Genomic DNA, 25,990 nt, shown 5'->3' on the forward strand with positions numbered 1-25,990 from the left:
AGGAAACATGTAGACGAGAAATACTGAGAGTTTGTGAGGACTATTTGAGAGTTTGGGTTTGGGTGAGGGGACTCTGCTCTAACCTTAAAAACTTTCCGAAGACCCTTGGGGCATTCACTCCCACCTTAGCAAGGCGTTGCTGAAAGACTGCTGGTAAAGACCATGGTGATACATGGAGCAGCGTCCAGGAAAGGGATCACCCTGCCCACCACCAACACTGGCATCTCTGTTCCCTAGCAACGTGCTCTAGCAACAGGGAACTTTGGCTCTGGCAGCTGGAAATCAGCTCTTTGGTTGGTCACTGACTCTCCTACTTGTATATAAAGGAATACTTCCTATTAAATTTGGACTTTATTCCTTCACCTCCCCTGGCTTGGAACAATAGTGTGATTACACTGTCATTGGTTGGGAGTATGTTATTTCTTTATTCAGCTTACGAGAGCTCCTGTGTGCTATTGGCTTATGAAATTATAATTCCCACAGTGAACATGTGCTAAATACATTGCCGGCGAAGACAGAAACCAGCCTGCGTATAACTTTTGCTGCCTCCCCCAAACGAAACAGAACAGTTAGCATGCCTGTATCACGAGGCTCCATCCATAAAAACTCCAAAGGATGGGGTTCCGAGAGCTTCCGGGTTGACGGACACATGGCAGTGCTGGGAGAGCGCCCAGCATGGAGGGCATGGAAGCCCCGCGCCCCTTCCCACACGCCCGCCCGCCCCATGCGTCTCTTCCATCTGCCTGTTCATCTGTATCCTTTGTAATGAGCTGGTAAACATGAGTACACGTTTCTCTGAGTTCTGTGAGCTACTCTAGCAAATTAATCAAGCCCAAAGAGGGGGTGGTGAGGACCTCTGACCTAAGCCAGTGGCTGGGAAGCACAGGTGACACCCTGGACTTGCACTTGGTGTCTGAAGCGTGGGTGGGGAAGAGGCAGTCTTGTGGGACTGAACCCGTCACCTCTGGGGCTGATGCTCTCTCCAGGGAAGTCGTGTCAGAATTGAGTTAAATGGTAGGACGCCCAGCTAGTGTTGGAGAATTACTTAATGGTGTTGAAAATTACACACACCTTGGACTTGGTGTCAGAATCGGAACATGCTTATATCTTTTGCTAAGTAAGGACGTTCATCAGTTTTATTTTAGCCGCAAATGATTGAGGAAAAAAATGTGAAAGCCCAACTGTAGCACATCGATTAAGTGGCAAATTACATAATCATTTAAAATGATGTATGGGAGAATTTTGATTGACTTGTGAAAATGTCACAATGTACTGGAAATGGGTGAATGCAGTCTACAAAACGGTATGTGTAGTATGAGGCAGATGTTGTAAAACAGGATTTACATATAAAGGCTGAAAAGCCATGAGACAAATGTTACAACGGTTATCTCTGGATGGTGGGCTTACTGGCGTTGCCATTTTCTTCTTATCTATATTTTCTAAATTTCCATTAACAAATATGTATTACTTTTATAGTAGGAAAATTCATTTGGAACGTACGTAAATCTGAGTTTCTACAACCAGGGAATCTAGAACTTGAAAAGAAAAGCAGGGTGTATAAGAAATCTCTCAGGGTATTGCAAGCATTGGTATAAAAATAAAATAAACCATGGCCCTTTCCAGGTCACTAATTGTTTAGTGAGCAAATGCATTATCATCACATCTCTGGGTGATGGAGGCTAGTGGAAACAGTGGAAAAATTTTCTGGGGGAGATACCCAGGAGAGATAGTGAGTCATCCAAGGAATCTGAGAGTTGAACTAATTTAGTTCATGCTTCGGGGCTGAGGTCAGCCAGCCGAAAAAGCACCTCAACTAAGCAGTACCTTGGAACTGAGTGAGTGAGAATCTTGAGACTTGGTGGAGCCCAGCCAAGGTCTGGAGTGGAGGGCAAGGTGGTTGAACCCATCTGGGGCGGAAGAGGCACAGAAGGCAGTGGAGGATGGAGAAAAGGCCATGAGGAGTCAGGTTTTGGTCGGGTGATGATCAATGTTTTAGCAAGTGCCCCCACCAAGGGTAAGGGGCACCTCCCGCTGTGGGGCACCACACTTATTACTCAGAACCTTGTTTTAGGCCTTTCCAGAGCGCAGGACCGTCCCAGCACCACCGGTGTCACCTGGACGGTATTAGGGACGCAGAACTGCAGGCCCTCTCCAGACCTACCGAGTCAGAATTTGCATTATTACAAGATCCCTAAGAGATCAGGAAACACACTAAAATGTGAGGAGCACTCATAGTAATCCAAACAGCATGGCTCTGGCATAAAACACACATAGATCAATGGAACAGAATAGAGAGCCCAGAAATAAACACATGCCTATATGGTCATTTAATCTATGATAACGGAGGTGCGAACACACAGTGGGATAAAGACAGTTTATTCAGTAAATGGTGCTGAGAAAGCTGGACAGATAAATGCAAAAAAACAAAAAAAACAAAAACAAAAATACCTTAGACCACCTTCTTACACCATATACAAGAATAAACTCAAAGATTAAAGACTTTAATGTAAGACTAAAACCATAAAACTCCTAGAAGAAAACATAGGCAGTAAACTCTCTGACATTACTCTTAGTGATTTTTTTTTTTGATATATCTCCTCAGTCAAGGGCAACAAAAAGAAGAAAATAAACAAATCGGATTACATCAAACTAAAAAGTTTTTGCACAACAAAGGAAACTATCAACAAAACAAAAAGAGAGGCTACTGAGTGGGAGAAGATAGTCACCAAAGATACATCTGATAAGGGGTTAAAATCCAAAATTTATAAAGAACTCATACAACTCAACACCAAAAAAACAAACAATCCAGTTAAGAAATGGGTAGAAGACCTGAATAAACATTTCTCCAAAGAGGACATGCAGATGGCCAATAGACATGAGAAGATGCTCAGTATCACTAATCATCCAAGAAATGCAAATTAAAATCGCAATGAGATAATCACCTCACACCTGTCAGAATCGCCGTTATTAATAAATCAACAATGAGCAAATGTGGGCCAGAATGTGGAGAAAAGGGAACCCTCATGCACTGTTGGTGGGATTTCAAAGTGGCGCAGCCACTATTGAAAACATCATGGAGGTTCCTCAAAAAACTAAGATTGAAAGGACAACTTGACTTGGAACAACTTGACTTGGAAAAAAAGTCCTGGAAGTACACACTATTCCCCAAAAAAGTCCTGTTCCCCTTCCCCAATAAAATCTTTAAAAAAAAAATGGTAGGGCCAGATGGGTTTCAGAATTTTTCATATTTTAGGTAGGTAATTTGCATTTACTATATATTAAGTGACTCTCCCAGTGGGATCTGGGGCAGCACCCTATCAAACACATGAATATTCTGCAATTTCTTATAAATATTAACACCAAAAAGAATAAACACCATAAGGTCAGGTCAATTTTGGCACCAAATTCAATGAAAAAACTGCAGAATGTAAGGATTTTAGAATTGTGGATAAGGGTAAGGAAGTATTTTATTTGTAGAATGTGTGAATTGAATCAAGTTAGAAACACTGATGTGGTACTATTTCCCAGCCCTTGTTCACCTCAGACTTAACAAGAACTAACCACAAGATCCAGATATTCTTTCAAATATAAAGTAGTTTAGCGATGTCAAGGGGGCAGTAATTGACCCTCAGAAGGACCTTGGTGTGAATTGGTCCAGGCACGACCAGGGGAGTCATCACACTTACTCTGAAAGCTTTCTCCACATGAGCCCTGCCAGGAAGATAGTGGCCAAGTGCTGGCTGAAGGCTATTTGTACGAGGAAAGTCCGGGGAGTTTCTATGAAGATCTCCAAGGCCATCTTCAAATGCCAGGCGAGAAGGCTCCTGGGCCAGGATCCATCTCTGCTCTTGTAATGTTCAGCTGGCAACACTGGCAAGGATCCTCTCACAGGGCTTCTAGAGTGTCAAAATCAGGAAGCCAGACACCTCCCTCCTCTCTGGGTCTGCAGGGTCTCTCTGTTCTTCCTGGGGCCTCGGGGGGGGGGGGTCTTCTCTTCGGCCACACTCTCTCATCCGTGCCCCTCTCTGTATCTGCATAGCTTCCCTTCTCCTGGGTGTTTATTACCGAACCTTCATGGGAATACATGTCCAATATAGAAACATTAGAGAATTCAAATGAATGTAATTAATGACACTTACACACTATTCCAGGGGCTATATCTGAATTTTATAACTTATCGCTGATGACAACTCAACTCTATGGGTAGATGCAATCATCATCATCTCCATGTTACAGATGAGGACACTGAGACACAGAGAGATGAAGTCACCTGCCCAAGGTCACAGGGCTAGCAAGTGGCAAACTGGGGTTTGAACCCGGCAGCCTGATGTTAAGAGTCCTTCCCCTAAACCGTCAGGCATACTGACACCTATAAGGAGAACGTAAACTCACCCAAAATCCTGCATGCTGAGAAAACTGCTGACACATTTGGATAAGAGCCTCTCAGTCTTTTACTTATAAGGACAGTATTTTAAGTACAAAATATTTTTTCATAAATTGTTTTAAAATGTCATACTCTATGTAGTTTGTAGCTTTTTTCCACTTTCTACATTGTGGAAGTCTTCTACAACCTTGTCTTCAAAACGAAGGTAGTTGTCTATGCTGTACACCCAAAACTAATATTGAATGTGAACTGTAATTGAAAAAAGAAATTTAATGAAAGTGGTCTTGTCTTTTGATCGTAAAGGAAATAAATCTATGCGTGTGCGCATGTGTGCATCACAGGTCTCTGAAAGCGTGCACTAGATGCTGACCACACTGGTTCCCTCTGGAGGGAGCCAGACAGAGGCGGGGAGGTTACTGTATCAGGTTGGTGCAAAAGTCGTTGCGGTTTAAAAGGTTGAAAATAATTACAAAAACTGCAATTACTTTTGCACCAACCTAATATTACCTCTGTACTCTTGACGGTGACAGTGTGAACGCCTTATCTATTTCAACAATAAGTAAATTTTAAAAATGAAACTGATTCATTCTCAGTGCAAAAAATAAATACAGAAAGGCATCAAGTAGAAAATAAATTGATCTTTAAAGTTAATACCCAGAGAAAACACCGTCAACATTTTTGTTCTGTTTCTTCCAGACCTTTATCTATGAACGTGTGTGCAGATGTATTGTTACCAAAATGGGACAATGCTGCCCGGGGCCGTTTTGTTACCTGTATATTTCACGTAGGGTGAATTGAGGACAGCATTCTGTGTAGCTTCATTTTAAATGTCTGCATGGTTATCAGTCACGTAAAATTGCCCAGTTTCCAAAAGGCTATTTCTGGCTGGACTGAGACAGTCCAGCATGTGGACATACAGTGCTAGCTGACACCGATCCCCATCACCCCAAATCGTGACTTTTCAATGTGCTGTGTGCAAAATCTTGAATAAGCAGGATGCTGTGTTCCAGGCCCTGGGGAGATAACATCTGAGAATAGGCTGGACGTTCCTTCTGTCATGTTTAAGCTATGTCACTTATTCCCTAGGAGAAATACTTCCGATCCGCCCTCTCCCCCCAGCTTTCGTACCCAAAACCACAAGGACAATGCCGTTGAAAGTAGAGAGCTTTCTACTGTGTGTCCAGACTTGGGCTCCCATCTGGGTTCTGCCACATGCTGTGTGATCTTTGGCAAGTCACCTTCCTTCTCTGCAGAACAGAAGTAATAATCTCCACGTTGCCTCTTTTACAGTGTTTTCTTATTGGAAGACTCGGATGAAATCATGATTGTGAAAGTAGTAAGTAAAATATAGAGCACTGTGTGCATATTCAATTCCAGCCTTTTAACTAGAAGCGTCAGGAAGATAGACATCAAAACCAGTTGGTCCAGCTTCTTTATAACATTGGCTCATGGTTAACACTTCCCTGGTACATACTCATCTTTAAAACTGAGGGTTGTGGTCAAATATCATGTTTCCCCGAAAATAAGACCTAGACGGACCCTCAGCTCTAACGCGTCTTTTGAAGCAAAAATTAATAGAAGACCCGGTCTTATTTTAATATAAGACCGAGTCTTTAATATATAATAAATATATAATATAATCTGGGTATAATACTGGGTCTCACATTAATTTTTGCTCCAAAAGATGCTTTAGAGCTGATTGTCCGGCTAGGTCTTATTTTCGGGGAAACACAGTATATGATGATGGAAGAACTGACTCTGGGTGGTGAACACACAATGTGATATATAGATGATGTAATACAGAATTGTCATCCGAAACCTATGTAACTTTACTAACAATTGTCACCCCAATGAACTTTAATTCAAAAAAAAAAAAAAAAAGCTGAGGGTGCTAGCAAGGAACCACTGAAACTCTGCTAACTCTCCTGCTAAGGGGTGGGAATGTGACCTGAGACAACCTCTTTTGGAAAAGGTGTGGTATCTGCTAAAGCCGATTGTACAAGTTGTGTAGCAGCCCCAAGAGGCCTCCGCTAGTTACATAATGAACTCAAATGCATGCATGCATTCACCATATGACATAGTAGAATGTTCATAGCAGCACTGTTTGTAAGAGCCCCAAACTAGAAGCTAGACCATCAGTAGTTAGATGGGTAAATTATAATATCGTGTCACATTAGAATAGTATACAGCAATTAGAAGGTATGATAACTACATACAACAGCATGAATCAATCTCACAAACACGGTGAGCAAAAGAAACCTGACCAAAACAAGAGCATGGACTTGTTTCAGTCAAATCTACTGCTGCCTGACAAACTGCCTATGATTGTGTACCATAGCTGCAGTTTCTTTTCTGATTTTATCTATGGCTACATTTGGCTGCAGAGTTGGTGGGGTTGGAGGTCCAAGGTGACCTTGTTCACACATCTGGTGCGGCTCAGTTCTTCTCCACGTGCCCCCGTGCTCCACCACTCTGACATGGGGGTCTCAGGGCAGCCTTCCAAGAGGGTAAAAGTGAAGCTGCAAGGCCTCTGAAGGCCCAGCCTCCCAAGTTGCATAGCGTTCATTCCCCTGGATTCTATCTGTCAAAACAAGTCAAAAGATCAGTTCAGATCCAAGGGGAGGGGAAATAGATTAGGAGAAGTCACATTGCAAAGGGTCAGACATTCAGAGATAGGAGATATTTGTGGCCATATTTTCCATCTACTACAACACAGTGTGATTCCATTCCTACAAAGTAGAACAGCAGACAAAAGCTATTGATGCTGTTCCACATTCCTTGGCAGACAGACCAGGGAGGGCATCTGGGTTCCTGAATGTGTTACACTTCTTCATCTAGGTACTGGTTACTCAAATGTGTTGTCTATGAAAATTCAGCAAGCTGTGAACATAAGATGTCTCAAACGGTTTATGATTGCATACTTGAATTGAAAGTTAAAAAAATATATAATAGATGAAAAAGAATGAAGTTCATTTCTCTTTCAGATCGTAGGCCCGCTGGTCAGGCTGTTGGAGCAGCTCAGCTCCTTGAGGTTTTCCGGGGCCCCAGGTTCCTTCTCTCTTGCTGTTTTGTTATCTTGTCCTCAGCAGAATAGTTGAAGCTGTGCATTCCGGCCAGTGGGAAGGGACTCAAAGGGGTAATCCTGGACAAGTAGGTTCCTGTCCAGCTAGTAAGGTGGAGTTACCCATATCACTGCCCCTCCCCATTCACCGACAAGAACTTTCCTCACAGCCGTGCCTCACCGGCCACGTAGTCTTAGCTTGGCAGCCTGTGCCAAAGAAGAAACAAATGCCAATTTCAGGAAATGACTAGCAGTCTGCTGCACTTTTTAGGATGAAGCTGTCCTTTAATAATTACATTTTCAAAGGCTACTCAGAACTAGCTAAGTTCCCTTTTCTCGGTGCTAAAAGATTAAAAACACCAAGTGACCTAAGTGTTATACTTGTAATTCCAGTGTCAAAATAAAGGCCATTAATACTCATTGCTCATTTCCTTAAATACAAAAATACACTTAAATTAGAAATATATAAGTAAATATACAAATTTACTTAAATTTTAAATATATAATTGGCCAGGTTCCAAAGGCTTATATATTTTTCTGGAGAAAAGTCAACTGTCTTTGGAAAATTCCTTAATATGGTTTTAGAGGGGCAGCCTCTGAAATGGCGTGTTCAGTGAACAAATGAGTGCATTTTCGCAGCCTGAGAGTATGGGTTCTGGGTGCATAACATTAAAAAGTCCTATAAAAACATTTGCATTTGTTAATCTATTTTCACTTAAAATGCACCGATAAGGACTGTGCACATCAAGCACGTGTGTAGAGTTTAGCGAAACAGTGCTGCCGGTACCAGAACACTGCTAACTCATCAGAGGCCTGCTGTTTCCTCCCAGGTATGTTCCCTCTCACAGCAGCCTGTTCCCCTTCTCTGGAATCCCCTCCCAACTCACTCCCCGGGCTTTTCTGACTCACTGTCCATCTTCCTTCTAGAAGAAAGGGTCGGCTGGAGCACTACTAGCTCAGGATGCTCTAGGACTTTCCCTGAGACACCCATCTACTGCTCCTGGTTATCTGGCCAGGAGGAGCTCCTTGGAGCCAAAAAGTTAGTAACTGGGCTAGAAAATGCACAATGTCCTGGTCCATAAATTTCTAAAACGAACTTTGTGACACCATGCAAAGGCAAAGGTAAAGGGAGGAAAGTATTCCGGCTTGGAATCAGGCAGACCCAGATTCAAATCTCAGTTCTTTCCCTTCCTACCTATGTGCGTCACCTTGGGCAAAGGATTAGCTGTCCCTGGGCCTCAGCTTCCTCATCTGTGAAATGGGAATAACAATGAGAACTATAGTGAGAATACATGTATTCAGCCATCTGCAGGTGCTCAATGGAGTAGCTTCCACTCCCACTAACCTGCTGTGCTTCCAGAGTGCAAAGATCTATAACTTAAGGAATCAAAGGGAAGCTGAACAATGGCTAAAGGCTTAGAAAATAAGATCTAAGAATGGATGAAGGCATGATAAACGTTTCATGGGGAAAGGAGAGCATTTAGTCTGTACAGAGGGGGCAGTATACAACAATGGCTACCCTTTATAAGCTACCCTGCTTTGGCATTTAATGTAGTTCTATGCAGTCCTCAGAACAGTCCTGTGAGCAACGCATGGTTATAAACCTCATACATGTAGTAAGTGAAGAAACTGAGATTTTATCTTACCCAAGGTCATCCAGCTAAATGGAGACCTAACTAGAGATTCAAACTCAGGTCTGACGCTTTGCATTAGCTTCAGATTCTCCTCCCCAGTCAGTGGAAATGGCATGAGGAAGCTGGCCTAAAAAGAAGCCGGAGGGAGACATGAAGATGGCTGTCAGCCACTGGTATCTGACGGGCCAGGCCGGGGCCAGAGAGGACAAAGGCAAAATCTCTCCTGGGCTGGGACTCATCAGAAAGGGAATCCCACGGCCTCAGGTACCTTATACATGGGCTTGCCTCCAGGCAGGAGGGCTCTATTTTCCCTGGAGGAAAATGGGCATGTGAGCACCAGGTGGGGACTGATTTCCTGGAGGCCACACAGGGAGACCTGAGCACCCTGCCCCTCCTCACTGAGGTGGGGGCTCAGTGGCTGGCAAGATTGAGTCCATGCCTCTACTCTTTTCTGTATGTTCTATTGTTATAGTAGACATTCTCTTTGCCTCACTCTGGCCATTCCCTAGAAAGTTTACATAAAACTAAATGAAAATGTTAAAATGTACAAATGACCTTTTTTAGCCTTAATCTCACTATCTCTATATTTTCTTATCCACAGAACTGGTTTGGTAACTCCTATAATTGTGGTTGTCAGCCTCTTCAGCCACATCAGGTCCTATTTTCAGCGGGGGGGGGGGGGGGGGAGGGGGGTGTCTCTGCGCCATTTGTCACGCGGGGCGGCCTGTGTGTGTGTGGGGGTGTCTCAGCTCCCGCTCCCCACACAAGAACGCAGGATGTGGTGAGGCTGAAAAGGAACACCCATGGAGCCATAGGTAGGGGAGTCACACCACTATAGTCTCACCGGAGGCTGGATTCACACGACACGCGACCTACTGTCCGCTTTTCTGCCAACCGACGGATGACTCATTTGCTAGCTACAATCCGCCTCTCTGCAATTCACAATCCACATTCCACCACTTGCAGGTTCAGCCCCCATCTTCTTGCTAGCCCCCATTTGCTGCTAGCGTAGCCACCGCAGTTATATTCGTGGCCAATGGCTCACTGGTTACAGCTGACGGCCAACTAGCCACAGCTGATGGCCATCCAATCACAGTTGATGGCCATTTACTACCTGAGCCAGCACCTTTCCACGTGAGGCCAAGAGCCTGGAAACTGCACTCCTGGCTCTATCCCCACAAGACCTGGCAGGAATTCACCACCTCCCTCTCTGCTACTGCTTTGAGTAGAAGTCAAGGTTTCACTTTCTTGTCCTAAATTCCATTCTTCACATTGCTGAGGAGCAGTGATTGGAGCTTAATCTCATGTCTACAATCTATTTCCTCTATGGAGCTGCACTATTCTTTTCCACCTAGATCATTTCGAGGCAACCAAAACAGAGATTCTCTTCCCCTTGAATTTTTTTCTGTTGCGGAAGCATCAAAAAAGTCAGTTTAATAAACTCAGTCCCTGTGTTCCTGAGATAGAAAAATTATAGGCGTCAGGGAGAAGGCCACGGTGGAGGGGATTAAGGCAGAGACCATAACAAAGCCAGAGCAAATAATTTTAATAGCTAACAAAATAGATTCAAGCTACAGAGCCCGCTAAAACTATCAGCTCAGGTGTAGGGGGTGAGGGCCAATCAGCTTGAAGTCAACAACTTCAAACTGCAGATAACGTGTGCAGTCTGAAGAGATAAGGCCCCTTGTCAATCACAGGTGTCAATCAAATGGTCCCACACCTGGAAAGGAACAGCCCATCCCAGATAAGAATCCCTAGGCCCCTGCAAGTCATGCCTCTTTGTGCCTTCCCTTTGCTCTGGGCCGCTCCAAACCCTTTGAACTGTACTTTCTCTTCTAATACTGGCCTTGAGCCACTGCTTTCTGCTCGGGCCCACTTTTTGAACTGTATTTTTTCTTCTGATAAGCTGCTTTTTCACTACGTTACCTTTATACCTCGTTCAATTCTTTGGTCGATACGCCAAGAACCTGGACATCATGCCGAGAAGGGCCCACTCTCTGGTACCATTCCTACTCAGACAGAAGCCTATCACACTTATACCTGTAGGTCATCATTTCGAGCCATAAATTTCTGTTTGTTTGTTTGTTTGTTTGGAAGAGCAGTCCCAAAAGCTCACTAAAAATTTCATTTGGATTTAACTTAGAATGAAAACCTTATGCTTAGTCCATGTTTCTAAACTCTGCACCTGATTTTGAAACACTGGACTTGAATTGATTTCTAACACTAATATACTTTCTAAGTGAACCTAAGCAAGGGACATGAGCCCCACATCACCCTCCCCACAAGATAATAAGGGAAAACACAGTGCCACACTGAGAAAGGAGGGGCCGTGGGATGATATTATCCAGCAAATGTCTCTTGGCCTCAGAATGCTGCCACTTCCCGCAGCTCCAGTCCTCGGCTGTGGTCCACCCTGAGTAAGTGAATTCCTCTGCGGAAACTTGCACACAATAAGGAGATGGTGTCGCCAACGGCCAGGGAAGTCAAAGGTCCTGATCCATCCAGCGACAAGGTGAACAGGCAGGCTAGAGGAGCAAAGGGGAACCAGCTTAGGCCAAAAGTGCGACATCATGAAATGCAATGTCCTTGTGAGAAATCCACGTAATTAAAGCATGTGCTGTATGCGTCTAACCCGGATGAGAGAGGCAGCGCATGCTTCAGAAAAATGTGCACCAGCGGGGAAGTCAGAACTTGGGTCAACCCCAAGACTGCAACTATGGAGAATGGCGTGCGGACCAAACAGGCTGGATACATGTCACTGGGAAGTATGTTCAGACACTTGGGCCTCACCAGCAAGGGCATGCTAACAAGCTGCCCTCTGTTACTTCCCCCCAGAACAAAGCAGGACCAGGGCAGAGGAAAACAGACAAGGATACTGATCTTCAGCTGCTGCATACCCCTTGTGTTGCTCCCTTCAAGACAAAAGACAATGGGGGAATCTAAAGGATAGTCTGGGGGATTCCAACTGACCCAGTCTCCCTCTATCCGTCTCAGAACTACAGGCACACATCTGGTGGGCAAGGCAGTGCTTCAGACCTTGCTCTCCCTGCTATCGGGCTTATGATCATTGAATCTAAAAAGCTATTCCCCCATCTCCCACAAGTATTATACCTGGGCGGCTGGAGAATGCCATGCCAGGTGAGGGTACAGCAGGGCTGCCCTCACTGTGAAAGATTGGCTTGTGTGCCACTTGACATGATCCCACGTTTTTTCTGAGGGAGCTACCATATCCTCCCATGCTGGGACTTGAGTTTCTGGAAGCTTACTGTAGGAGGGATTTGCTTTGAGATTCTCTAAATGAATGCTATTCCTGTGTGTGGCAGAACCCCATGCCCAGGACAGAAGAGCATGGAGGCAGTGGGGTGCTGGTAAATCAGCTTTCTGGAAGAAAATACCAATGACCTTTATTCACAGCATTTGCCAAATTTTGTGGTGTAAATACTCCCACTGTCATCGTATTAAATATTCCCAAATATTTAACAATCAGGCAGTAGGAGCTGGATCCAGCACAGTGCATCGAGAACTCTGGGGAGCTGTGTTCCTTAAAGCGTCTTTTACTCTGGTAGCTTGAAGTATCATGGTTTAACTGTGATCTCAAAGCTTGGCAGCACAGTGAAAACAGGCCAGGGTCTTTCTGAAGCTGTCTTTACTCCCCCTTACCCCACCAAGAGTGGAGGCTCTCATTTTAGTCCTGGGAAAAGGAATTCAAAATGGCAATTCCTGTTCTTTTTCCCAGACACTTTGAGCATCACACATTTAAACCTGAGGAGGGGCATCAGGCAGAAAGAACATAAAAGCTAAATATATTTGAGCTCTCAGGAGCGCGTCTGTACAACATGGTACCAGTGGTGACATGGAGATAGCTTCTAGCCAGAGGTTAAGCAGAGATCCTGGTACCTTTGTATCATCTCTTAACCACCAGGGGACTGGACAGTGGCAGGACAGGGGTGGCTTTGCTGAGCAATAAAAAGGAAGTTTTAAGGAAGCCTTTAGGACTCCATGTGTCTTTGAGAAGCACTAAGAGCGAGCTCCTTACCTCCGGTGTCCTGGTTCCAAATCTTCACCTTGCTGTCATGTGAGGAGGTAGCAATGACAGGCATCAGAGCCAATGCTCTGGGGAGAAAGACGCCGGATGCAATAGTCTGGAAATGCCCCTTATACTCGCATATTCTGGTCCGTGTCTGCCGTAGGTCCCACAGCTGCCAAGGAACGACACAGGCTAGCTCATTCACACACCTCTCCAGCTTCACACATACGCCATTCCGTGACATCCATCTCCCCACCGTCTCATGACCCACCTGCTGCCTCTACTTACCTACTCATGTAGCCACCTCTTCATCTATACCGTCCACACACCTAACCATCCCCCCATCCAGTGATTATTCTAAGCATTTACTATGTCTCAAACAACCCTTTAAGGTGTGCCAGAAGGCCTGTTACATTTGTCATTACCCTCATGGTTAGAGAAGTGAAGCTCCAAGTCCTGCCACATGACGGGACAGTACAGCCTGCTTTCTGTGACAGCTCCAGAGCTGCTTTATATCAGCTTTTGGTATCTGTGGGTCCTGTGGGGACCCCAGAGTTAGAAGCACCTTCTCATAAGTACATATAGGCACAGACCTTCTGATTTAATGACTAGTCTGAACCTTGATATATGAAGACTAGAGTCTGCCATAAGGAAGGCGCCAGTCTGCCTGTCCCACTCCTGCTGATACAGATCAGACCACACCTGGAGAATAATGTTCAGGGAGGAGAGCAAACTGAACTGTATCCAAAAAATAACGAAATCTGTAAGCCCCATGTCATCTAAGGAACAGTCGTCAGAGCTGGAAATGCTCAGCTTGGAGAAGAGATGCTATATCAACAGCCTGGGATTTAACACCTTGACCTACCACTTCCTAGAGGTGTGGTCTTGTACAAGAGATTTCAACTTGCCATGCCTCTATTTCCTCATCTGTAAAATGGGAATTATAATGAAGTTAAATCACATGGTTGTTTTAAGGAGTAAATGAGATAAATGCATGTAATGTGCTTAGCCCAGTGCCTAGCACATAATACATGTTTGATAAAATGGGAGCTGTAGTGGTTCTATTTGGACACTAGATTACCCTTTTAATTGATATTCTACAATTAGGAATCCAAGGTACTTTGGAGGAGCCTCGGCAATCTATCCCAACATGAACTGTAAGGAAAGGTATATGGGAGAGGGATACAGTGGACCCTCCACAAAGCCTGGAACTCCAAGCTTCCTAAGGAACTTGAACCTCCTTTACTGTAACCACACATACGACAGGAAACACTTGGTTCTTCAAAGAGTCCTTCACTTTTCTCAGCTCTGCTGGGAGGAGGGACATTAGCAGGCTGCTTCTCTGACAGCGGCCTTCCTATCTAGACTCTCATCCCATTTCTCTTTCCTGTGGTTAATTCAAAGAGCCCTAGACTAATAGATGTTTCTTGAAAGAAGCATCTGGAATGCAAAGGATCACTCCCAGCATGTACATAGAATAGGCCCAAGTCATTAGGAGACCTGCCTGTGTCGCCCAGTGCAGGCATGAGGTCAGAGGCAGTTATTTGCTCATCAGCAACCAGACACCTGGAGCCCGCTCTCACCGTGGCTTCACAGCCTTCCCCTCCAAAGCCGTTGCTGCAAGAGATACACTTGTGTCCATCCTCACTGACCTCGCAGTAGGTCTGAATGTGTTGCTTTGTGGGAAATATATGAGCCACCTGTAGCCCCCGACTGTCCCATAATCTGAAAGAAATTACAGCAGGAAATGAGTTTGTCGTAAATGTGCTGGAAATACACCTGTAATCACCTGTGAACAGAAACACCTTGGTTCTTTGCTGCTTCAGCCAATCAGAATAGAAAGTCATGATTTACCTAAAAACAGCAGCATGAACCAGATCAATCTCAGAGACTCCTAAGCCGGCAGGAAGTAACCAAATGACATCTGAATTCTTTCTATTTTGAGATCTAGTTAATAGGAATTTAGACCAAGCATCTTAATTGTGCAAGCTAATTTGTTAATTTGGTCCTTAGGGATACTGCTTTCAATCGACAAGAGGATATTTCTGTGCCTGATTTTTAAAAAAAGTTTTAAGCTACTTATTTTGATACAGGAGCAGTCATCATTCCAGAATCGGATTCAAAAGATTTACAGGCCTCGGCCAACCTGGGCCATGGGGTCCAGTGGAAAGTGTTTTATTTCACCTTGCTTCTTTCCTACCATTTTCTAAATAGAATCTCTTCTGAGAGTCAAAGTTTCTAGTTGCATTTTCTAGTCTAAGAATGATTTACTCATGTGACCCCCCTCATGGTGACTCTGACCCTGCTTGCCCAGGGAAAGTGTCACCTGAGGGCTGGGGATTGAGAACATCGGGAGCTGCACAGGGATAGCAAGTGGAGCCTGGCAGCAATAGGGGTGGGATGAGCAAGTAACTGATCGTGAGGTTAATCTGAACAGTTCACCCAGCAGGGGCGGGCAGAATCAGCTGCTTTGAAACCAATCAGAACAGGGTTTTTTTCCTGGCCCGACTTCCTGGCATTCCGCTTCTACCCAGGTGATCTGTGGGGCCAGATCAGGGAGGCCGCAGCCCCAGCAAGGGGAGAAGGTCCTGGGAAGGGGCACAGCAGTGTAGGGAAGCAGAGTGGGAAGAGAGTGGTGTAAGCATGGGATCCACAAACCTTCACCAGAAACACCTTCACTGCTGCTCAGTGAGCCCACCTGATGGTTTTATCTTCAGAAGTCTGTAGTATATATGGTTCTCTGGGGACCCAGCACAGGTGCGTGACCTCGAAGAAGCACAATTTCAAAATGTCTCCATACTAAGCCATTCCTCTGCTGGAATTCCTGTAAACTGTGCTAAATAGCATCTCTGTACCACTTTTCAAGGATGCTGAACTAGGAAATTTGACTTAGAGGGATTTTATGTTTTGCAAATACCCACCAGTCATGTTCTACTTCCATTTCCTAGATTATCAGCGCCCATGGTAGCGACTGGGCCAGCTATCAGTACCCAAATGCAGCTATCAGTACCCAAATACTCTAAGAGTGCCTGAACCCCAAACATGCGGCAGAGAACTGCTGGCTGGTGGCAGCTAAGGGGAGCAGTGGTCCCTTTTCTAAAGTGGGACCACTGAAACCCTAGTCAGAGGCAAGTAGGGTTCAGGAAGTGTTCTTTCACTTTATCCCTGCAGCCCCCTGCTGGACAGGCATGAGACAGTTTTCAAAACAACCCAAGGTAACAGGATTTTCTTTTCTTCCAGGAACCTCCACAAATAAGGAGGGCATGGGGCAAGCACATCTTGCCATGGACAGTGGTCTTCAAAATTGGAAAAGATGACTATAACCGACATTTGATGACCACTAAAGGAACAGCTACCAGGTCAGGTGATATAATTCACCCCATCTATAAATGAAGACATTGAGATTCTAAGTAACTTCTCAGCATAACACAGCTAAAATGTGATGGATCCATGATTTGAAACCAGGTATGACTGACCCCAAAGGCTGTGGAGTTTACATATCAGTCTGCTACCAGAAAACGCTGGCTTCATAAACAGCAAGTTATACAGAAAGCAAACGGTAATACTTACTTCTCTGCATAATTTTATATAGAGAGAACAGAGCATACACTGGGGGCTCCTGAAGGACAGGGACCGTGTCCCTAGTCATTAACCCTATTCCTAGCACAGTGTCTGGCCCACAGAGGAAATAGAATAACTATATTTTGAAGGATTTAGTGAGGACACAACTTAAAATTCCAATATCAACTAGTGGAATTGTTCTCTGGAACAGACCTTAAGAGATCATTTAATCTGATAAGCCTGAGAGGCCCAGGTGTGACAGAGAGTTAAGGGTGAGCAGTAAATGAGGACCCAAGCCTCTAATGCCTGGTTGTGGGTCTCCTGATCTCTCACCCAGGCCCTTTCCCTCACCCCATGCTCCCTTCTGCTGCCCTGCTCTGTAGCAAGTTTGAGTTCGTACCAGGTTCCTGGAGACTGAAGCTCTCTCCACACACTGTCCGGTCCCCACATCCCACAGAAGCAGGGTGTTGTCCCGAGAGCCAGTGCATAGCTGTGACGAGTCTTTGGAAACAATGGCAGGAAGATGGTCCATCAGATGGACTTGAAACAGGGCTTTTCAGAAAGTACAATGGATGGCGTTGGGAAGAGCTCTGCGGTACTTTACCTGGACTCACAGCCAATCCGGTGACCACCATGGCATGGCCGGAGAACTGCTGCCTTGGTTGTGAAGAACCGTGCAAGTCCCACATCATGACCATCCTGTCCCGAGAGGCGCTGAAGAACTGGTTTGACTTGTGAACACAGGCTATCTGCTCAAGAAAAAGAAACTCCGGTGTGCCTGCTTGACTGGACTTTAAAATGGGAAAAAGACCGGGGGTTAAGTGTTTGAGCCTGGTGTTCTAAGTGTGGTTCAAAGTGCCCGATGTGGGCACTGCGTCTGGCAGGCAAATATCCCATTCCACGCTGTGGGATCGTAGCCAATGCAGACTTTCATTATGATGGAGTTCGCAGCCAAATTTTTGGTTCATTTAGGTGGACTTCAGAGAGCAGAGTCGTATAAAATAGCGTTCTCTATCATTTCCTGCAAACTCACTCTACTCTGTAAAGCTATTTCACAAATTAATTTTTAGTTAACTATTGCTGGCTTTTAAAAAATGTCTCCAAGTAGACTAGACGATTCCTAAGCACAGATATTTTGTCATTTTTCTAACTATAGTAAACACACAGTAAGCCTTCAATACATCTCCCCGATGAGTTAGGATCAGTCAGGGAGAGTTATTCTCTACCACCTGACTTATTAAGGGCTTAATAACATACCTGTACCAATAGCTAAGTGAATGGTTTGCCTCTGCTCTTCCTGGAGTAGGACTTCACAGTATCAAATAAAGCCGTTGCATTTTTCCTTAAGACTGAATATTCAATCACTCTTACTGTCTGAACCTATTGGATATTCCTTTATTCAGTTACAAATTCCCTCCATGATAATAATCATTTGACAATTACCTTGGTGATTTCACGTTCATGTCCTCTGAACCTTTTTACCACGTTTCCGGTTTTCCAATCGTAGGCCACAACTGTCTGCAGAGAGTCATTAGTATATTTTAGTTGAACTAAAATATTTTTGTATATTTTTCTTTAATGAAAACAATAAGCCTTTACTTCATTCTCTACCTAATTTATCCCTCTCTGTCAAGAGACTTGCATCAGTACTAGGGTTCTATTGCACCCCTTCTCACATACCCCCACCCCCCACTTAGAGTTTCTTTGTTTCTTCCTGATTGTTCCTCTGTCTCTCCTCCTACCCTGGGCCACCTCTCTGAGCCTTACTGATGAGTTTGGGATAACACTCCACAAAGAGAATTGATTCAGCTTGAGGTTCTGGTTGTAGGTGCTGAAGGAGAATTCTACATGGGATTAGGGTTTTTTCTCCTAACTATACCGTACTTTTATTTTAGTTTTGGTTTTTTTTTAGTTTACCATCTTAATTATTTTTAGGTGTACAGTTCATTAGTGTTAGGTATATTCAAAATGTTGTGAAACTCACTGCACTTTTTTTTAATTTCAAAAAACTTCATCCATATCCCATCTACCAGAGAGAACCATTGTTAAAATTTCTTTTCCATCCTTTTTCTAGGTATATACTTTAATATTTTGTTGTAAGCATTTCTCCCCCGAAACAGGATTTCAAAACCATTCTCTGGCCCAGTCTCGAAGCATGTTAGCACTTGACCTGCATAAATCCTAGTTTCTTAATCTGCAAAATGGAGATGCTAATCTTTGCTCATCTACCTCAGCAGCTAAGGAACATATAAATAAAATTTCATATGTCTAAGATGATACGGATTTTAAGATAAAATACTGCCAATAAAGCATGATACCATGCTTTATTATCAATTTGTAGATACATACTGATTTCAGAGGTGTTAAAATGTGAATACATGTGCATCTGAGAATCAGTGAAAGACAGTGTGAGAATGGAATTTGAACATTCTAAAAAGCTATTGAAAATGAGAGGCATTATTTACTACAAAAGAATCAACATTTTTGCTACCAATATCCTAGCTATGATAGATCCAAATATGAGTGAGACAAAAAATGACAGTTGGAGGAAGCACAAAAACAGAGAAGGTTGGAATCACGATGCACACTGAGGTAGAGATTTTGGCAAAAGAGCTGCATAAAAGAAGACTAGAAGGCTCCTTTTGCTGACAAATAACTCCTGTGTCTGTATGTAGGTGTAAAAATGGATTGGCTGGAATAACACTTGTCATTTATAAAAAGCATGTAAGTGGCCTGGCATAAAGCTAAGGATCTTACCATTTAATCCTCACAACTGTCCTGTGAGGTTGGCATTATTATACCCATTTAATAGATAAGAGACTGAAGTGCAAGAAAATTAAAAGACTTGCCCAAAGTGATAGGAAGTGACAGAGCAGGGACTTAAACCCAGTCTGTCTAACCCTAAGCCCATATTCACACTACTCAACACTGCTGCCAGAAATACAAAACCAGCACTTCCTTCCCACACATCTTCCCTTCTCTGCAATAAGTTGGTTCCCTGGGAAGTACTGCAAACCCCACCTTATCTTTTCCTCCAGAGACACAAAGGTCTGAGTTCAGAGCAGCAACAACAGAGACGGAATCCACGTGAGCTGGGGTATACTGTTGAAAAGCTTTAGTTTGAATTCTGTCTTCTATAATTCCATCAGGCCTGCTAAAGAGAGGATGGAAAATGAGAGGCCCATGGCATGAGAGTGCACAGTGGAGCAAGAGGAAGAAGAGTGTGAGCCAAGGTAGCAATTCAGGCTAGGCTGAGGAGAAAGATGGAAAAGGAACAGAGAAAGGAGACCCCCTGACATTGTCAGAAGTGGTGTTATTAACCCAATAAATGCTCAGAAAGGCCGAATCTGATAACGGGGAATCCTGAAGCCAAGAAGCCAGGAGTCTTTGCTCATTTAAAGATCATTCCAAAGATGTAAGACGCCTCTCTGTGTGGCTGCAGACACTAGCTACTAAGTTGACTATTTCTTATCCGGAAAAATACAGACCAAACTACCAGTAACTGTTCAGGGAAGGTCATCAATACTTGCTCTGGGCCTTCTCTTTCTTTAGTGGAGAATTTCAGTGGGGCATGGTAACACTTGGGATCCCAAGGTAGGACTGTGTTACCTGTATTTGTAAGTGCTGTGTTTCAGTTTGCTTTGCAGTTTCCCCATCACAGCACAGAACCGACACAAAACCTGAGGAGGAGCTCGTTGCAGATGGCACCTGAGTAGCAGCATACCTTGTGGCCGCTGAAAGCTGTGTTCCCTGTTCAGTAAAAAGAATACAAACTGTTCATTTTGTTAGGCACAGTGATGGTAGTATGATATGGGGGTTCAGAGGAGCCATCCCAAGATGTGCCTCAGTGGTATGCAGATTACTCCAAGCAAAAGGCAACTTTACCTGCAGGTTCAAGAGAAACTTCTGCCCCTCCCTTTAACTACCTAGAAGAACTTGAATGAGAGGTCTTGCCTATGAGAGATTATCAGAGATAACTTCTTCTGATCTACCTATAGGGCAGGGCAAATTTCTATTTACCAAATATCTGCTTTTCTTATCATCCTGTAATGAGTATTTGAAACCCCCAAGGCACCTTACTTCATTCCTAGTTCAGGATGTCTTATATACTTCAATCCTCCTTTCCATTTCTGAACCTCTCTGAAGCTTTCTGCATGTGGGCTCTCTAACTCGTGTATAAGGGGTTCCTATACAGGTGTATGTATTAAATTTGGTTATTTTCTCTTGCTAATTGGCCGCATGTCTATTTGATTATTCAACCAGCCAAAAGAACCTTGAAGGTAAAGGAAAGTTTGTTCCTCCACAACACTGGTCATGTAAAAACATCCTTTTTTGGAAAAAGACTAATTGCATACATCTGCTTTTCCTCCTTTCCCTTTCTCACGCTATGGCCCTGGGAATGCACCCTACAATAAAGCATTAGCAGATAAACAAAAACAAAACTAATACAAAAGCTCTGTGAGGTGGCCAATAATTTTTAAGAGTGAAAGGCAGTCCTGAGGCTAAAAACTTTGAGAACCACTGACCCAGAACTGAAATAATGTCAATAATGCATGATATTCTATATAAGAATACAAAGAGGGAGTGGCCGGTTAGCTCAGTTGGTTAGAGCGTGGTGCTGATAACACCAGGGTTGCCAGTTTGATCCCCGCATGGGCCACTGTGAGCTGCACCATCCTTTGAAAAAAAAAAAAAAGTAATAATACAAAGAATTTTTAAATGTTTTCCAGATTTATTTATGTTGTCCCCAATGATTAACAAGGCTAGAATTAAAGAGAAAGACAGGTGCTCATCCATACTCTCATTCAGGAAACAGGCTGAGGAGAAAGATGGAAAAGGAGCAGAGAAAGGAGACCCCCTGACATTGCCAGAAGTGGTGTTATTAACCCAATAAATGCTCAGAAAGGCCAAATCTGATAATGGGGAATCCTGAACCTAATTTGTGTAGGTCCTATACTGGTTAAACAGAGACAGAAAAAATAGACACCGGAAGATGTAGGCAATGTGGACATCTGCTGGGATGAAAGGTATGTGACTAGGGGCTAACCTCTGCTACTCTGTGTCCTCTGCAACTAGCCGTTCCAGAGATGCCAGAGAGTAGTGGGAAATAACTGGGGAGGTGGGAGCAATCAGTCCCATGTCTTCTGGAGTTCTGCTTAAAGAAGTTCTAGGCAGTGAGTTTCTTACGGGCATGACCAGCCTAGTTCTAGAAAGAGCAGTCTACAGGGAGAACAGCGGCTAAAACTCACCAACTACCATGTTTCCCCGCAAATAAGGCCTACCCCAAAGATAAGCCCCAGTTAAGATCATCAGCCAGATGGACGCATTTAGTACACTATGACGATGTTCCAGAAGAAGATGACATGACTGTCTTTGAATAAATGTAGATTGCTGTATGTGAAAAAATAAGACATCCCCTGAAAATACACCTTAATGCATCTTTTGGAGCAAAAATTATTATGAGACCCGGTCTTATTTTCGAGGAAATACTGTACAAAACCTGGTCTTATTTCCGGGGAAACACGGTATTCTCAATCATGTCATTACCATTAACAAATAGAGTTTTCCAGAAGAATTTCAACCTACATAATGAGGAGTTTCCAGAATTGACTACCTGCCAAGAACAGGTAACCAGTACAGAAGTGCAGTGCAATGGAAGGAATACTGTGAGTGGCCATCAAGAGCCCTGGGCTCTAGCCCCAGCTCTGCCTCATCTCACTGTGTGTCCTTGAGTTCCTCCATTCCCTGCTCTGCTCCTCAGCGTCCCCATCGATACAATGTGACATCAGACTAATGGATTTTAGTAGACTATGTGCTCTCTAAGAGTAAGGACTCTGTCATATTCATCTTTGTACCTCAAGTGGCTTGCACAGTGTGACAAAACATTTGCTGTGAAGTAGTGACTCTAACGTCTCTTCCAGTTCAGACATTCTAGGATTCTCTATAATAAGAACCAGATGTGCTGACAGGAAAAATTCCAGGATAGTAGGGTGTCCCATCTGCCAGCCTAACCCATTATTCAACATTGTCATCAAACTAAGGACAGATGCCATCCATAGATCTAGGTCACTGGAAATTGCGGATGCTATAAATGGATTAGCTCTGCTAAAAACTGATGAGATTCTTAGCTGGTATCTTCAGAGAGCCATACTTCCCCCTTGAACAGTATTCATGAGACATTCTAATGAAAAAATGACTTTTAGAATAACTTACCCCCAAACCAACAGGCTCTTCTTGGTGAACTGCTGTATTCAATGCTTTGTAATGTTTATCCTTTGCAAAATAGTTCAGGCAGCCACTTCCTAATCTCTGTAATTAATGAAAAGATGCTTAAATTAATCTCTTCTCAGTCTTAAAATATGTTTGCAATGAAAGATTTAAAAGATAAATAATGGACCTTATTAATTAAAGACTAAGCGTAGTAGTTTTCCCTCACAAAGAGATATCTTGGAAAATTCCAAAATTTTATAACTTGCATATTTCAATAATTAGGGAAACTATACCATGTTAATTGTACATCTGTTTTTAAACGTGCAAAATAGAGTCTGTTTAAATGCATCATTAAATATTTTTATTTTATTCATAGTACTTCTGTTAAAAAAATCATGAGACGTGACTTCTTACTTCAGAGGTTACCGTTTTTGTGAGAAAGACAATTTCTCCTGCTTAAAATAACATTTTAATAAGTATGAATCATAGAATTTGAGATGGAAGAACTTTTCAAAATCACATGTCAAATCTGGAGAATGAGGACAGAAACACCATGTACTCAAAATTTAACGAGGGAGTCCTCTTGACTTCTAGTCCAAAATTTCCATTATAAACATCCACAAAAAAGAAAACAGTTTTATTGCATTTTAACAACTCTATTTCAAGAATTCAAATAAATAAATTCTAATAATTGACCAACAGTGTAGCGCATTCTAAGAATTAAGAGCAGCACAGAATAATCAGAATAACATTTGACTAAGTGCATTGACATTGTTATTAGGGCTAGGTCTGAGTTACAGTTCTATAGTGGCCTTGGGCAAGTTGTTGAACCTCTCGAAGTCTCAGTTTCCTATGTGTAAAATAGGATAATAACTCTATAATTGGGCTTCTGTGAAGATTAAAAATAGCACTTAAGATGTGCCAAGGACTATTTTAAGTGCTTTATGTTTATTAATTCATTTAATCTATTCCATAGCCTCTAAGATAGTCACTATTCTCATTTTGCAGATGAGAAGAGTGAGGCACAGAGATGTTAAATAACTTGCCCAAGTTTATAAATAAGTTGCAAATAAAGTGGCAGGGCTGAAACTGGAACCCAGGCAGTCTGATAGCAGAGGCCTTGCTCTTGGCCGGCATACTGTACTGCACCTCTACAAAAGGTAGTGTATATAAAGCCCTCGGTTCAACCTGGCGAACAGTTGATAGTGAATGATGGTTACTAATATGATTGCTAGATTAACAGTGATTGCAATATTCAAAGTAGCAATTTCATCCTTATTACTACTGGTCTTAACACACATATATTAAACATACGTAACAAATACACACAGAGAAAATACACAAACAGATATATGAGAATGGGGAGGACATTAAACTGAAGCCAATTTTGTCCTGACCAGAGTGATTGATTACACTAAGGCTAAGAATTTATTATATTGTATACCAACGCAATTTAAAAATATCGTGAACAAAGTACATATACTTCGATAACGTCCATGTTGTAATTTATTATGTGTTGACTACCCTAAGAAATGAAAATATTATTCAGTTATCTTCCACTGTTTATATTGTGAACATGTAATATACTTGAGAGGAGGGAATAATAGCGTCTTGTTCATTTTTTTATCTGTGCTTTAAGCATAGCCTCAGAGAATGGATGCAAAGGAAATGTCTGTCGAATGGATGAATAAATGAATGGCATTCTAAGGTGAAGAGTCTCCTCGACAAGAAGCTTTGTAAGGACCCAACAATATAGGTAAGAGTCTTTGAAAACTGCTCAACAGCAAATCTTTCATGGAGCAGTTACCCTGCCCCATCCAATTTCAGGCCTGGAAAGGATGGAGAGAACTTGAGAAAACCATAAACTCAATTATGGCTCTGAATATCCTTGTTGGTTCCTAATGGAACTGGGCCTAAATCTGAATCCCAGGATCCATTTCTGCCCCAATTTGCTTTCCAAAGACCTTGAGATACCCAATATCACCCTAAACATAACTCAGAGAATTCTCTTTTAACTTTCCAGTGTCGTATTCCCTGATATGTTTCAGCACAGATCCAACTATTATTTTCCATGAAGAAACCGGGACTCAGAGTTGTGCTGCTAAAGATCACACAGAGGCGGAGCTGGGGAACCGGACCTTATTTCCCTGGTCTCTTGGTCCATTGTTGATGTAAATGCTTATTTCACGTTGCAACCCCTCTCCCCATATCTCCCTCTGCACACTTTTAACCCACACTCTGGGAGACCAAGGCATATAACCAAAACTCAAACACAAAATCACAGAAGCACCTAGGAGATGATCTGATTCAACACTCTAATAGCACAGATAGGTGAAACCAAGGCCCAGAGAATAATAAGGTCCGTCCAGAGTCGTACAGGGAGTCAGCACTAGGCCAGAATCCCAACGTTGCCACCAGCTTTGGAGATAACCTGTATTCAGTTTTTCCTTTGTGGTTCTTCAGATCACAAACCCCCCTCGCCCTGTCCAGGCGGACCGCCAAAGCTTATTTTTGATGTGTGTTGGGGGGGTGGGCGACCAAGATGGGAATCTAGCGCGACCCAACCCAAGGCTGGCCTCCGGAACTCTCTCCTCGCTTGGACCGCGAGGACTCTCCCGTTCCCGCCCGCCCGCTGGGCCCCTCCTCCCCGTCGGGCTCCATACCCATCCGCAGGCTGCCCAGCCCGGAGCTGAGGCCGGCGGGGTCGCGGAGCCGCAGGGCGTCCGCAGCCTCTGCAGCCTCTATGCCCCACAGCCTCCTTTGCCTCCGCCCCTAGCAACGAGGCGCGCGTTGCTAGTGTGGGAGTCTCGGCGAAAAGCCTCCGGAGGCCCCCGCCTGCTGCGAAACCTTGGTTCCGCTCTCCTGACGTCTGCCAGGGGCCGAGATGAGAGCGCCTCGCCCTGCTTCTTATTGTTAATATTGCCTTGATGAGGTTCCAGAGAAGAGGGCAGATGTGCTCAAGACCACGCTGCCAGAGAATCTATATAATGAAAGGAAGCGGGTACCACCGTAATAGTCACGGAAAAAGAAACAAATGTCACCTTTTTAGATTGTTATTCGCCCAGATAAAGGTGTTGCTTTATTTCTTCGAACTTTTCCCTGATTCCACCCAG

The 25,990-nt window shown here is 43.6% G+C and overlaps 1 protein-coding gene across 7 annotated transcripts; it reads right to left on the minus strand.

Moving 5' to 3' along the window:
- Nucleotides 1-10,608: 10,608 nt before the first annotated feature.
- On the minus strand, nt 10,609-25,677 carry WDR31 (WD repeat domain 31). 7 transcript variants are annotated; one of them, XM_081065585.1, is made up of 11 exons: nt 25,541-25,677; nt 22,881-22,976; nt 20,277-20,417; nt 19,689-19,821; nt 18,111-18,185; nt 17,272-17,416; nt 17,068-17,168; nt 15,805-15,872; nt 14,690-14,831; nt 13,116-13,278; nt 10,609-11,604 (listed from the first exon to the last, which is right to left on the minus strand). In XM_081065585.1, the coding sequence occupies exons 3-11, from the start codon at nt 20,387-20,389 to the stop codon at nt 11,444-11,446; spliced, it is 1,101 nt and encodes a 366-aa protein (XP_080921711.1). In that variant the 5' UTR covers nt 20,390-20,417; nt 22,881-22,976; nt 25,541-25,677; the 3' UTR covers nt 10,609-11,443. The 7 variants fall into 7 exon arrangements, with proteins under 7 accessions (XP_080921711.1, XP_080921710.1, XP_080921712.1 ...); XM_081065584.1 differs by having other exon boundaries at nt 19,689-19,818; nt 25,541-25,659; XM_081065586.1 differs by having other exon boundaries at nt 20,277-20,440; nt 25,541-25,659.
- Nucleotides 25,678-25,990: the final 313 nt, after the last annotated feature.

The sequence above is a fragment of the Rhinolophus hipposideros genome (assembly GCF_964194185.1).
Source record: "Rhinolophus hipposideros genome assembly, chromosome: 11".
NCBI classification, from domain to species: domain Eukaryota; kingdom Metazoa; phylum Chordata; class Mammalia; order Chiroptera; family Rhinolophidae; genus Rhinolophus; species Rhinolophus hipposideros.

Bases quoted from the DNA above. Each gene is read 5' to 3' on its own strand.
- WDR31 (XM_081065585.1), bottom strand. From the start codon at position 20,389: ATGCTGCTACTCAGGTGCCATCTGCAACGAGCTCCTCCTCAGGTTTTG. The intron at 18,186-19,688 runs GTGGGGTTTGCA...GACTCTCTGCAG, and splicing joins TCTCTGGAGGAAAAGATAAG to ACAGTTGTGGCCTACGATTG. The intron at 17,417-18,110 runs GTAATTGTCAAA...TTTCTTGAGCAG, and splicing joins ATGAACGTGAAATCACCAAG to ATAGCCTGTGTTCACAAGTC.